Source organism: Brassica napus, chromosome C5 (assembly GCF_020379485.1).
Source record: "Brassica napus cultivar Da-Ae chromosome C5, Da-Ae, whole genome shotgun sequence".
NCBI lineage: Eukaryota > Viridiplantae > Streptophyta > Magnoliopsida > Brassicales > Brassicaceae > Brassica > Brassica napus.
Genome location: NC_063448.1, coordinates 49,239,748 through 49,252,121, shown reverse-complemented (window position 1 = coordinate 49,252,121; position 12,374 = coordinate 49,239,748). Strand labels below are relative to the sequence as shown.

General features: G+C 34.6%; 1 protein-coding gene across 1 annotated transcript; it reads left to right on the top strand.

Moving 5' to 3' along the window:
* Nucleotides 1-7,939: 7,939 nt before the first annotated feature.
* On the top strand, nt 7,940-8,869 carry LOC125587328. The gene is made up of 2 exons (XM_048757580.1): nt 7,940-8,265; nt 8,356-8,869. Exons 1-2 carry the CDS (start codon nt 7,940-7,942, stop codon nt 8,867-8,869), a joined length of 840 nt encoding a protein of 279 aa, XP_048613537.1.
* Nucleotides 8,870-12,374: the final 3,505 nt, after the last annotated feature.

The following is a 12,374-nucleotide window of genomic DNA, read 5'->3' as shown; positions in this document are numbered from 1 at the left end:
ATTAATAGTTGAATAAGACGCCGAGGTCGACGCGGTTCTTGGTTTAAAGAAATTTCTAATCGAAGATGCCATGATTTTAATCCGGTTTTAAACTTATAAAATTTACTAACCGTTTAATTCGACTCAACTGCTGGCTTGCCAACGGTCTTACTGCCTTCTTTGGACTTGCTGCCTGGAACACCTACAGTGACAGAGTTTTACTTAGACGGTGAGGTCGTTTTAACGAGTTTAAAATGGATTAAAGTCAGATATCTTGATGGTCAAATTCTTTAGACCAGTTTGCATCGTTTTAGCATCTGATACCAGTTTTACTTTAATTTCTTTGTATTAATTTGTTTACAAAGTTCTTAATTTATTTTGATTTTATTTATTTGCTGGATTAAAAACAAACTTATGATGACAAGATTATGATTAATACTTACTTTTATTGATCTTGGTGTTACAAACTTTGATTACAGAGTTGTTTGTAGAATGTAAAATTTTACAGAATTTCTAGAGAGAAGGGAGAGCGTTTTAGAGTGAGAAAGAGCTTGGCGAAAATTGCCCGTGCTTCGTTCTTCATTATGGGTTCCTTTTATAGACGAAGCTTGCGTACTGATTGATTGCCACGTGGCGTCTTCTGATTGTGCCGACACTCTGCTTGTTACGTGTCGTCTTCTGATTGTGCCGACACTTTGTTGGTACGTGTCAAGTCTTGGTTGGCTGATGGAGATCTTTGTCGTGTTGCTTCAAAGTCTCCAGGTGGATCTCATGCTTGTCTCATGTGGATCCCTTGATGATGATGTCTTGGATGTTTATACAGATATACTCTGTATAATTATTTGGTCTATATTAAACATATAATAAATAAAATAATATATATATATATATTTAATGTTCATTCCGCGCAATGCATGGTTCTTAACCTAGTATACTAATAAAAATTGAAAAAACGTACACAACCCAAAAACATACAATATATTGGTATATGAGTATATGAAAATACTTAATTATTCACCACTTGTCCAAGTAATAAGAGCACCCCTATTAGGGGATTATTGTTCAAGTTCACACAATTCTCAAAAAAAAAATTATTATAATAATCCTTTTTTTGTGAATCAAGGTCGCGTGAGGTCTTTGCAGTGATACGGGTTCATCACTATTTCGCGGATTCCACGACACGTGGCGGTCTATGATTGATTCGACTATTATTATTTTTAAATCAGAAAAAAAAAATCAAAATAATGAAATAGGGAATCGCGCCCCTCTCCCTCCCCCTAAGTTCGCGATGGAGATGCCCTAAAAAGTTATTTGCAGTGATGATGTCGGTGAAACAATATGCTACTTGGATTTTTTCATATTAAAAAAAAAAAAAAATTCGTCAGTAACATGGGCTTACATTGGTTACATATAAAAATTAACAACCATATAGAAACTTTTAATGTAAGTCTCTGCTTACATACGGATCAAACAAACATGCATGATACTGTTCAACTTTTGCCAAGAAAAAAATAAGAACATTAAGGCATCATAAGAGATTGAAAGATAGCACACATATGGTGTATGGATGTGTTACGTAGTGATATCCCGTATATATTATTTGAGAAGCATTACAATATTTTTTTATAGCCACGTGTCATTACTACAATGATTTTTAGAATCCTTAGAGAAATTGATTGGTCCATCTAAATATATAATAAATTTTTATTAAAGTAACCATAAATACATTATTAATGTGATTCATTATTTCATTAAATAAAATTACGGAATTGTCTAATGTGGCTAAAGTATATATGACAATTAATGATTTTGAATAATAAAGATTTGATAAAAATAAGTGTATCTTATATTATATTTGTTTAATTTTAAACTATTAAAATAAATTAAACAACCATATTAACCATATAATAAAAATTAAAAAATTTATTTATATGTTATATTTTGAATTTTTAAAAACGAGTATAAAATAATAAAACTGTTAAAAATCTCACATTCAAATTTTGTGATCCATGGTTTAAACTTATTGTTATGACATGATACAAATGATTAAAAACTCATGTAAGTCGAAAGTTTCATTTAATAAGTATTAAAAATAAAAAAAAAATATATATATATACATATATATCATTTTAAATTAAATTATATGCCATATAAAAAATACATAAATATCTTAATTTTGAAATTTACTTTGAACAATTTTCTTTTGATAAAAAATTTGAAAAAATATTGACAACTTACTTTTTAAAAATATTATAAATTACTTAAACTATTAATCCTACATTGAAAATTTTGTTATCAGAAATTTAATTGTTTTGCAATAACAGATACAAATGATAAAAAACATATGAGTATAAAACATCATTTAATAAATATTAATATTAAAATATACTATATATATGTTACTATCATTTAAATTTAGTTATATACCATATCAAATAGAAAAAATATTTTTTGGATTAGTAAAATTTACTTATATGTTCGCACCGATTTAATTATATAAGTAATAGTTACTGAATTTTTAATTAATCAATATATATTTATGATTTCATATGATGTTAGAAACATATAATATATAAAATAATATATATATATATATATATATATTTAATGTTTATTCCGCGCAAAACATGGGTCTTAACCTAGTATACTAATAAAATTTGAAAAAACGAACACAATCCAAAAGCATACAATATATTGGTATATGAGTATATGGAAATACTTAATTATTCACCACTTGTCCAAGTAATAAGAGCACCCCCATTAGGAGATTATTGCTCAAGTTCACACAATTCCCAAAAAAAAAATTATTATAATAATCCACTTTTTGTGAATCCAGGTCGCGTGAGGTCTCTGCAGTGATACGGGTTCATCACTGTTTTGCGGGCTCCACAACACGTGGCGGTCTACGATTGGTTCGACTATTATTATTTTTAAATCAAACAAAAAAAAAAAATCAAAATAATGAAATAGGGAATCGCGCCCCTTTTTCAAATAGAAAAATAACATATACTATATATATGTTACTATCATTTAAATTTTGTTATATACCATATCAAATAGAAAAAATATTTTTTGGATTAGTAAAATTTATTTATATGTTCGCACCGATTTAATTATATAAGTAATAGTTACTGACTTTTTAATTAATTAATATATATTTATTATTTCATAATATGTTAGAAACATATAATAAAAAAAATAATATATATATATATATATATATATATATTTAATGTTCATTCCGCGCAAAGCATGGGTCTTAACTTAGTATACTAATAAAATTTGAAAAACGTACACAACCCAAAAACAAACAATATATTAGTATATGAGTATATGGAAATACTTAATTATTCACCATTTGTCCAAGTAATAAGAACACGCCCCTTTAGGGGATTATTGCTCAAGTTCACACAATTCTCAAAAAAAAAATTATTATAATAATTCATTTTTTGTGAATCAAGGTCGCGTGAGGTCTCTGCAGTGATACGGATTCATCACTGTTTTGCGGACTGCACGACACGTGGTAGTTTACGATTGGTTCGACTATTATTATTTTTAAATCAAAAAAAAATAAATAATGAAATAGGGAATCACGCCCCTCTCCCTCCCCCTAAGTTCGCGATGGAGATGCCCTAAAATATTTGCAGTGATGATGTCGGTGAAACAATATACTACTTGGATTTTTTCATATTAAAAAAAAAAAAAAATTCGTCAGTAACATGGGCTTACATTGGTTACATATAAAAATTAACAACCATATAGAAACTTTTAATGTAAGTCTCTGCTTACATACGGATCAAACAAACATGCATGATACTGTTCAACTTTTGCCAGGAAAAAAATAAGAACATTTAGGCATCATAAGAGATTGAAAGATAGCACACATATGGTGTATTGATGTGTTACGTAGTGATATAGAACAATTAAACAGTCCTTTGCAATTAGATGATGATGAACATGTTATGTTTGCATGACTGAAGATTATATTTGGATCTTTAATGACACTCTCAAGATACGTCACTTCGAAAATCGGGTAAGTTATCAAGAAAGGTAAAGAACATTAACGATGGAATTGAATCTCCTATCATATTTAATATTCACATTGAAGATGAAATATAACGTAACTAAAAGACGTCTAGTGTTGGTTCTACCGAGAAAATGATTTATTCCCCTATGAACTAGTTGTTCCCGGGTTTTTCACACATGAACTTTTAAACCATACCAAAAATCAAATGAACAGTGGAAAAATAATTTATTCCCCTATGAACTAGTTGTTTCCGGCTATTTCACACACAAACTTTTAAGTCATGCCAAAAACCACATGAACAATTCTATTTTTTGAATTACATACACAAACTATCGATTTTAAACTAGTTCCCCTAAAACCGTAAATAGTGTTGTTTAAACGTTAACTTGGTTTATGACAGGTAGATAGTCGGTTTCATTTAGGTTAATAAAAATAGAATACTATGTCATTTTATTCTTCTTCTTTTTGTCAACTGCTCTTCTTCTTCAAAAATCGTTTTACTCTTCATCATCAATTGAGGATCAAAAAAATTTATCCTGCATTTTCGAGTTATATGACATAGTAACTGGTTTGGTAGATATTTTTGAGTTATATGACATAAAGCATATAAAGAGATCATATGACATTAATTTCTGGATTGAGGAGAATACATAAATCCCTGCAGGACCGGAACCTGAGAGTAACATCCGCTTACAGAACCAATCAAGCGTCTTAGACTACGCCAATTTTATAGTTTCTTGTGACAATACATGGAGATTGGTAAGTTAGTATTTGCTGCTCTTCTTTCTTTATGCATCATGTAAAATGTTTTATTCTTCTGCATGATAATAAATTTTATCCCCAATTGATAATGAAGAGTAAAACGATTTCTGAAGAAGAAGAGAAGTTGACAAAAAGAAGAAGAAAAAGAAAAAAAACGACGTAGTATTCTGTTTTTATCAACCCAAATTAAACCGTCTCTCCACCTATCATAAACCAAGTTAACGTATAAATAACACCGTTGCGGTTTTACGGAAATTAGTTTAAAATCGATAGTTTGTGCATGTAATTAAAAAAATAGAGTTGTTCATGTGGTTTTTGGCATGGCTTAAAAGTTTGTGTGTAAAATAGCCGGGAACAACTAGTTCATAGGGGAATAAGTCATTTTTTCATTGTTCATGTGGTTTTTGGCATGATTTAAAAGTTCATGTGTGAAAAAGCCGGGACCAACTAGTTCATAGGAGAATAAGCCATTTTCCATGGTTCTACCTGTAAAAAGTTAGCTTCTTTAGCTATCTTATGTATTGGCTGCTCTTGGTAAGAATTGGATTCTAGATCCACTGTGATGCTAATGTCGATGATGGTATACCACATGCTAGTTTTCCCAAATCCTAGAACAGATAACATGGATGAAAGGCCTCAAAGGTTAAAAAAGCAATTTAATGCTCTTGACGTTTGAAACGGTCATATTTGACGATGAACTTTCACCAGGGTAACGTTTCTGTCTAATTTTAATTCTTACTGGAAACATGTGCTCTTGAACTAACACCACCATGCGTCTTGCTTTAATCTTTCTTTAGTTATATGTATATTTACTGCAATGCACTATGTTTCTTAAAAGATTGCTTGTTGTTATCCTCGAAACTCAGATGGAAACTTCAAAACCATCCACTGTTTCTATTTGATGTAAAGGCTCAGATGGACTCTCACACTCGACCCAAATCCCGCCATGGCTTGTCGTTCTTCTCTTCTTCTATCTTTATTGTTTACAACCACGTGTATTGTTTTTCAATTATCAACTCACTTTTTGACAATAGACAAAAAACGTATGTTGATCGTTATGAACTAAATGATAAAACAATCATGTTTTTAGAACTACCATGTGGGCGAATATAGTGTGAACACCAAAATCTTTGCCAACACAGAGAAACAGGTTCACTTTTACAAATATTTTGGTTTTGTAAAAGTGCACATGCAACGATCTCTGTGTTTCTCTGTGTTGGCAATGATTTTGGTTTCACAAAGAGAAGCACAGGCATGAATTTTGCTTAATCATGTTTTTCTTTTAATATATAAAGGATTGTCGTGCACATAAAACGATTCACAAGCACTACACTAAATCACTTACTAATTTTGCCATAATTTTTCACCACAAAGTGCACATGCAACGATCACGTTTAAGACGTCTTTAACAAGTCCATATATAGTAGTTAATCCACTACGTGCACATGCAATGAAAGCTGTTTGTAAACTGATAGGTCAAATTTTGATAAAAAATAGTCGTCTGATCGGAATAGAATGGAAGAACAAAGTGGTTACTGTTATAAATCAATTAGTGGATGTCCATAACCGGTCCGGTCCATAACCGGTCCATACAACTAGAAAGAGAGTTGGCCACGACTTGGAGAGAGATACAGTCGGCCATGACATGGAGAGAGAGAGAGGCAGCTTGGAGAAAAGGAAACCATCTTTCCTTTTCCTTGCAATTGTTATCTTTCCATTATTATATATTAGTAGTTTTTCTAATCCTAGTGGGTTTAGGTTTTGGATACTTTCTTTTTTACTTATCTTGTAATCCCCTATATAAGGGAACACTTATTCATTAATGAAACATAGAAATATTCAGACCTAAAACCTTCGTTTTACAATACGTTATCAACACGATTGTTCTCTGCAATCTAAGCTAAAATCGTCAACCCCTTAAACCTTAACCTGGCCGGCGACTTTAACCTAATCCCGACGAACCCTAATTCGTCTCAGCTCGCGTTACAACTCGTCAGCATCCTATCAGCTCCAACCCTAAGGTGTTCCTGATCCTAGATGACCTCAGCTTCACGTTCGCATCACAGCCAGCTCGCGTTCCCGATTAACCAGCTCGTAATCCTGACCAGCCGCTTGCAAACCCGATAGGAAGCAGCTCGCGAACCCGATAGGAAGCAGACGCGTCCCGTCCCGTTCAGCTCGCATCCGACGACAGCCAGCTCGCGTCCGTCCGTGTGCAGCTCGAGGTTCATCCATTCTCTTTGGTGGTTCGGTTTCAACCCTACAAACAAAGGTATACCGTTTAATCTGAGAACATAATGATCAAACCCTAAAACCCTAATCCATTATTATGGAAATCCTATGTTCTTGATAAAACCCTAAAAATTGGTATAACCTAAAACTGATCATCTCATAATCACTAGATTGAAATCGATTCCCTAGAACATGATTGATTGTTTTATTGATTGTTATGATCTGAATTAAGAAACCCTCAATCTGGAATCGAAACCCTAGAAACCCTAAAGCATAAATCGGTTTTGTTTGATGTCCTTATCTGATCTATTGATCATTGAGGTTTCTAGATTGTTCTTGTTTTGATTGAATGATTGATGATCTGAGGTTGTAGGATTGATAGATTGATTGTATAATCTGAATCTCGAAATTAAATCCTAAAGGCCTTGAAACCTTGATCACATATTGCTAAAATCAAATTCTAGTATTGTTTAAATCAAAACCCTAGATTTCATAATTGAAACCAATTGATTAAGGTTGTTTGCATAACATATAAAACTGAATATGAATTGCATTCGTCTTGTTTTAATTATCAACCAGCATGACATATAGATCGTATAAACTTGAATAGTTTGCATAATAAAATTGTATGGCCGTGTGGCCTGATCTATTTGTTACATATATAATCTAATGATTGATCGCACCATGGTCGATTAGATTGTTTGAAACATGATTGTATAAGACTTGATTGTGGCCGAAAATTATTGATTGCCTTGCGGCCACATGATCACATTGTGAAACCCTAAATTATGAATGATAATGTGATTCAGATGTCGAAAATCTCAAACCTAGACTATGCTGCCCTTAATCTCTCCGGAGACAACTATTTGCAATGGGCACTTGACACAAAGATTAACTTGAGGTCAAAGGAACTCGGTGATGCTATCATCGAGGGCAACAATGAGACTGATAAGAATCGGTACAGGGCTACGCCACCATCTCATTGAGGGTCTAAAAGATCAGTACCTCACCATGGAGAATCCACTACACCTTTGGACCGCTTTACAGCGACGATATGATCACCAGAAAACGGTGCTATTACCAAAGGCTAAACTTGAGTGGAAGAATCTCAGATTCATGGACTATAAGTCTGTGGATGAATACAATTCAGTATTGTTTAAGATAGTCTCAATGATGAGACTTTGTGGTGAGGAAGTAACCGAGAAAGAGTTGCTTGATAAAACATTCTCCACGTTCTATTCGACGAACGTGTTGCTACAACAGCAGTATAGAGAGAGAGGCTTCGCCTCATACACTGATCTGATCTCGTGCCTACTCGTGGCCGAGGCTAATAATGAACTCCTGATGAAAAACAGTGAGATGAGACCCATCGGAACAACAGCATTACCAGAAGCCAATGAGGCTGAAAAGAAAGATCTCAAAGAGTGCAACCACGTCCATGATGATAAGAGATCACACGACAAAGGCCGTAGTAGAAACAAAGGACGTGGCCGTGACAACTACTCATATGGCCGGCTAGGAAACCACAATAACCGTGGTCGTGGTTCCAGCTATGGCTGTGGCCGAGGCAGTTATGGCCGTGGTCGAGGCGGCATATCCAAACCGTCTAACTTGACCAAATCAGCTTGTCATAGATGCGGGATGAGTAACCATTGGGCCAAGAATTGTAGAACCCCTAAACATCTATGTGAGCTCTATCAAGAGAGCCTTAAGAACAAGAACCCGGAAGCCCATATGGTTCATGATATCGGGTATGATGCTGATGATGATTCCGACCTTGAAAAGGACGACCTCTTGGATTTTGAGACTTCTGATTGTCTCAAAGACTTAAATCGACATCTTGTCTTATTGTGTTATGAAATTCTTTGAGTTCATTGCTATTATATCTTGCCTGATTTTGCTTAATAATGTGAATGATTTTATTGATAAAGAAATTGCCTAAAGGGCATTATAGTACGGGTATAGTAGCCTAGTAAGAAATCTATGGCCAAGGCATTGCCTAAAGGACATTATATACACCCAAGAATGTATGACCCATTGAGTTATAATAAAATGGTTTCCAAATAGAAACAATGGGCAAAAGGAAACAAGTTCCTTCAGATTTAAAGAAAGAAAACGCCTAAGACCTTATAAGAAAGTGGTCAAGACTATACCTACGTACTCTACTAATCAAAACTATGCTACAGATCAGTATGATAAGAGGCAAGAGCCGTGGTGACCATACTGATATATCCCACGAAATTATATACTTTTATGGCACGACTGGATTAGCCATCCTAGTCTAAAACTTGATGCAAAGATTGTTATTGAAAGGCACACAGAGTTATCCCATAAAGATCTCACGTTGTGTAACATGTACACAAGGGAAACTCATTAGGCTTGATTGTCCTAAGCATCACGAAATTATAGTATGTTCATGAGGGGGAGAGAGAAGATAAAATCCTAAATCCATCACCACACTACAAATTCGTGTACCATGCATGGTCTATGACTATGCTATAAACGGCTTGGCCGTGCAGGCCATTACCTATAAGGTTCGGACATCCATCCTAAATCTTAGGGACATCATGAATTTACATGTATATAAAGTTAAGATGCATCAGGCCATATAAGTGAGCATAGATATTCTCATCTCAGATTGAATACGGGTCATAAACCAGACATACACCATCTTAAGAGACTTTGAATAAACCACCACATACATATGTGCCGTCTAAGATGGAACCTCAGAAGAGGATTGGGAATATATGTTGGATAAAAGAATGACTTCTCCCACGAGTCTTAAAGAGACCTTGAGCCAAATATGGGTGATCAGATTGTGGCCAGGTACACGGATTGTATGACCAATGAATCCGACTATCCAACATTAGAAGGAGAAAGTTATAAGCTGGTACAAAGAAAAGAATGATAAAGAGAAATAGTATGGTATCAACCATCATTGTCTTGGCAAAGATCCTCGGACTAGAGAATATGATTATAAACGTCCAAACAAAGAAAGTAAAAGTTATACAAAGCTAGCTAATCGAGATGCCAGACACTGACCCGAAAAGAAAAGAAAAGAATGACTAAGTCATAACCAGCTTAGCACCAAACGATTTTGATGTCGTAGAAAGAAACACAGTCAAGTTGCTACAGAGTCTATACAAGATAGACCAATGTGTTCCATAAGATAAAGGAACCTCAGAAAGAAAAGAGAAAGGTGCATAAAATGACAAATCCGAGGTCATAAGAGAAACCATACCAGACATTGAGAAAAGGCTGTGCAGCTACACATCTAAGGTACCAAACTATGTAGCTTGGGATGCCAAGCTGCTAGGTGACAAAGGTCCTAGATAATGAAATCTCAAATCGATTAGATCATGTATGGAACACAATGGAACCATATACATAAGTGTCAACACATAAGATATATATTTGTATAAAAATACATAAGAGAGTAGCACTTGAGTTTAAAGATATTAACGAGGATCATGAACCCACGAAAGAGTACTCATAAAGATTAAAGATTAGATTGAAAAGATAAACGTGGGGTTTAAAGTATCTAAAGAAAAGATAGGCGTATTGGTCATACACATATACAAAAACGCCATCTGATAAACCAGTGAAATAGATGGGTCTTATGAGGAATAAGAAACCGTGAGAGATGGTACATGATCACAAGGTGTAAAGGTGTTCATGTTTTCCTACTAACAACATTAGATCATAGCTTGTTACACAAGGATACACACATAGACCATGGAACATATTATAAAGAGATAAACTCCTATGTGGTGGATGCTGCTACACAAATTTGAAATTGATAAAGGTCTGGTCATAAGAAAGAAATTAGATACTGATGTAGTAAGCAACATATGAATCACTAGATAAAGAACATCATTGTTCCTAAGTTGTTCATGGATAAAGAACATCATTGTTCCTAAGCTGTACATGGATAAAGAACAGTATTGTTCCTAAGCTGTTCATGGATTGAAATAAAGCAGCTGCATATAGCATGTAATACTAGTAAAGGAATTGTATAAGGACAATCCAAATTCAGTCCATACATATACTTATAAAAGAGATTTGAATTCCTTGTGTTTACTTTATACTAAACCAGCCTAAAGAGAGGTTAATTGGTTGATACAAATTATTTATTAAATCTGTGTGGGTGTCTGGCTAAAGGTGTCCGGCCCTTCTTCTTTGATCATGGCTAGTGGAAAAGAAAGATCAGCCATCATGATTGCCGTCCATAAGCTCGTGTAGTCGAGGTCCATAGCCTAATAGATCTTCCGGTGCGTGGTATGGTCCACGGCAACAAAGGTCATGGTACACCATCAAGGTATGGATAAAAGACTGCAATAGCATTACCGAATGCAAGAGAGATTACTGATCGAGATCCATGAGTGTGTTCGGCCGAAGAGCCATAGCTTGATGAGATTATAAAACTCATTACATCAATGATCATTGATCACATCTTGATAGAACACTCATGAGACAAGTTATAAACATGTATAGAAGAAATCTATGACTCAATATGGATCGATCAGATTAGTGCATAGTCGATGATAATAAAGAAAGATCTATGGACAGAGACATTGGTACACATCCGTGTAGTAGATACACCGGAACATAGGTTTACGACGTGAGACTATAAGTTCATAACTACCATACTCAGTATATATATTGTCCACAGTGTGTTTAGTCTGTCCGACCTAATTAAGAGTAGTCGACAGCCAAAGGTCCACTTCTTGACCACACACACACGATGTCATAAGACATGAGAAGAGACCGGAAAGGTCAAAGTAATCCAATTGCGGTTCAGTAATGAACTTGGCCAATTTGTTTACTCCCTACCTGCACGTTCAGGAAAGATCACGCATCAGATGCGTAGACTGAAGAAACCTCCACTGAGGTCCACATCAGGGGGAGTAGTACGTGTTGTACTCTTTTTCCTTCATCATGGTTTTGTCCCACTGGGTTTTCCTGATAAAGTTTTAATGAGGCAACATGAAGCGTACTACGATCCTGAATGGTTATGGCATCCAAGGGGGAGTGTTATAAATCAATTAGTGGATGTCCGTAACCGGTCCGGTCCATAACCGGCCCATACAACTAGAGAGAGAGTTGGCCACGACTTGGAGAGAGAGAGAGAGAGAGAGTCGGCTATGACATGGAGAGAGAGAGAGGCGGCTTGGAAAAAAAGAAACCATCTTTTCTTTTCCTTGTAATTGTTTTCTTTCCATTATTATATATTAGTAGTTTTCCTAATCCTAGTAGCTTTAGGTTTTGGATACTTATCTTGTAATCCCCTATATAAGGGAACACTTATTCATTAATGAAACATAGAAATATTCAGACCTAAAACCTTCGTTTTACAACAGTTACGACATTAGTC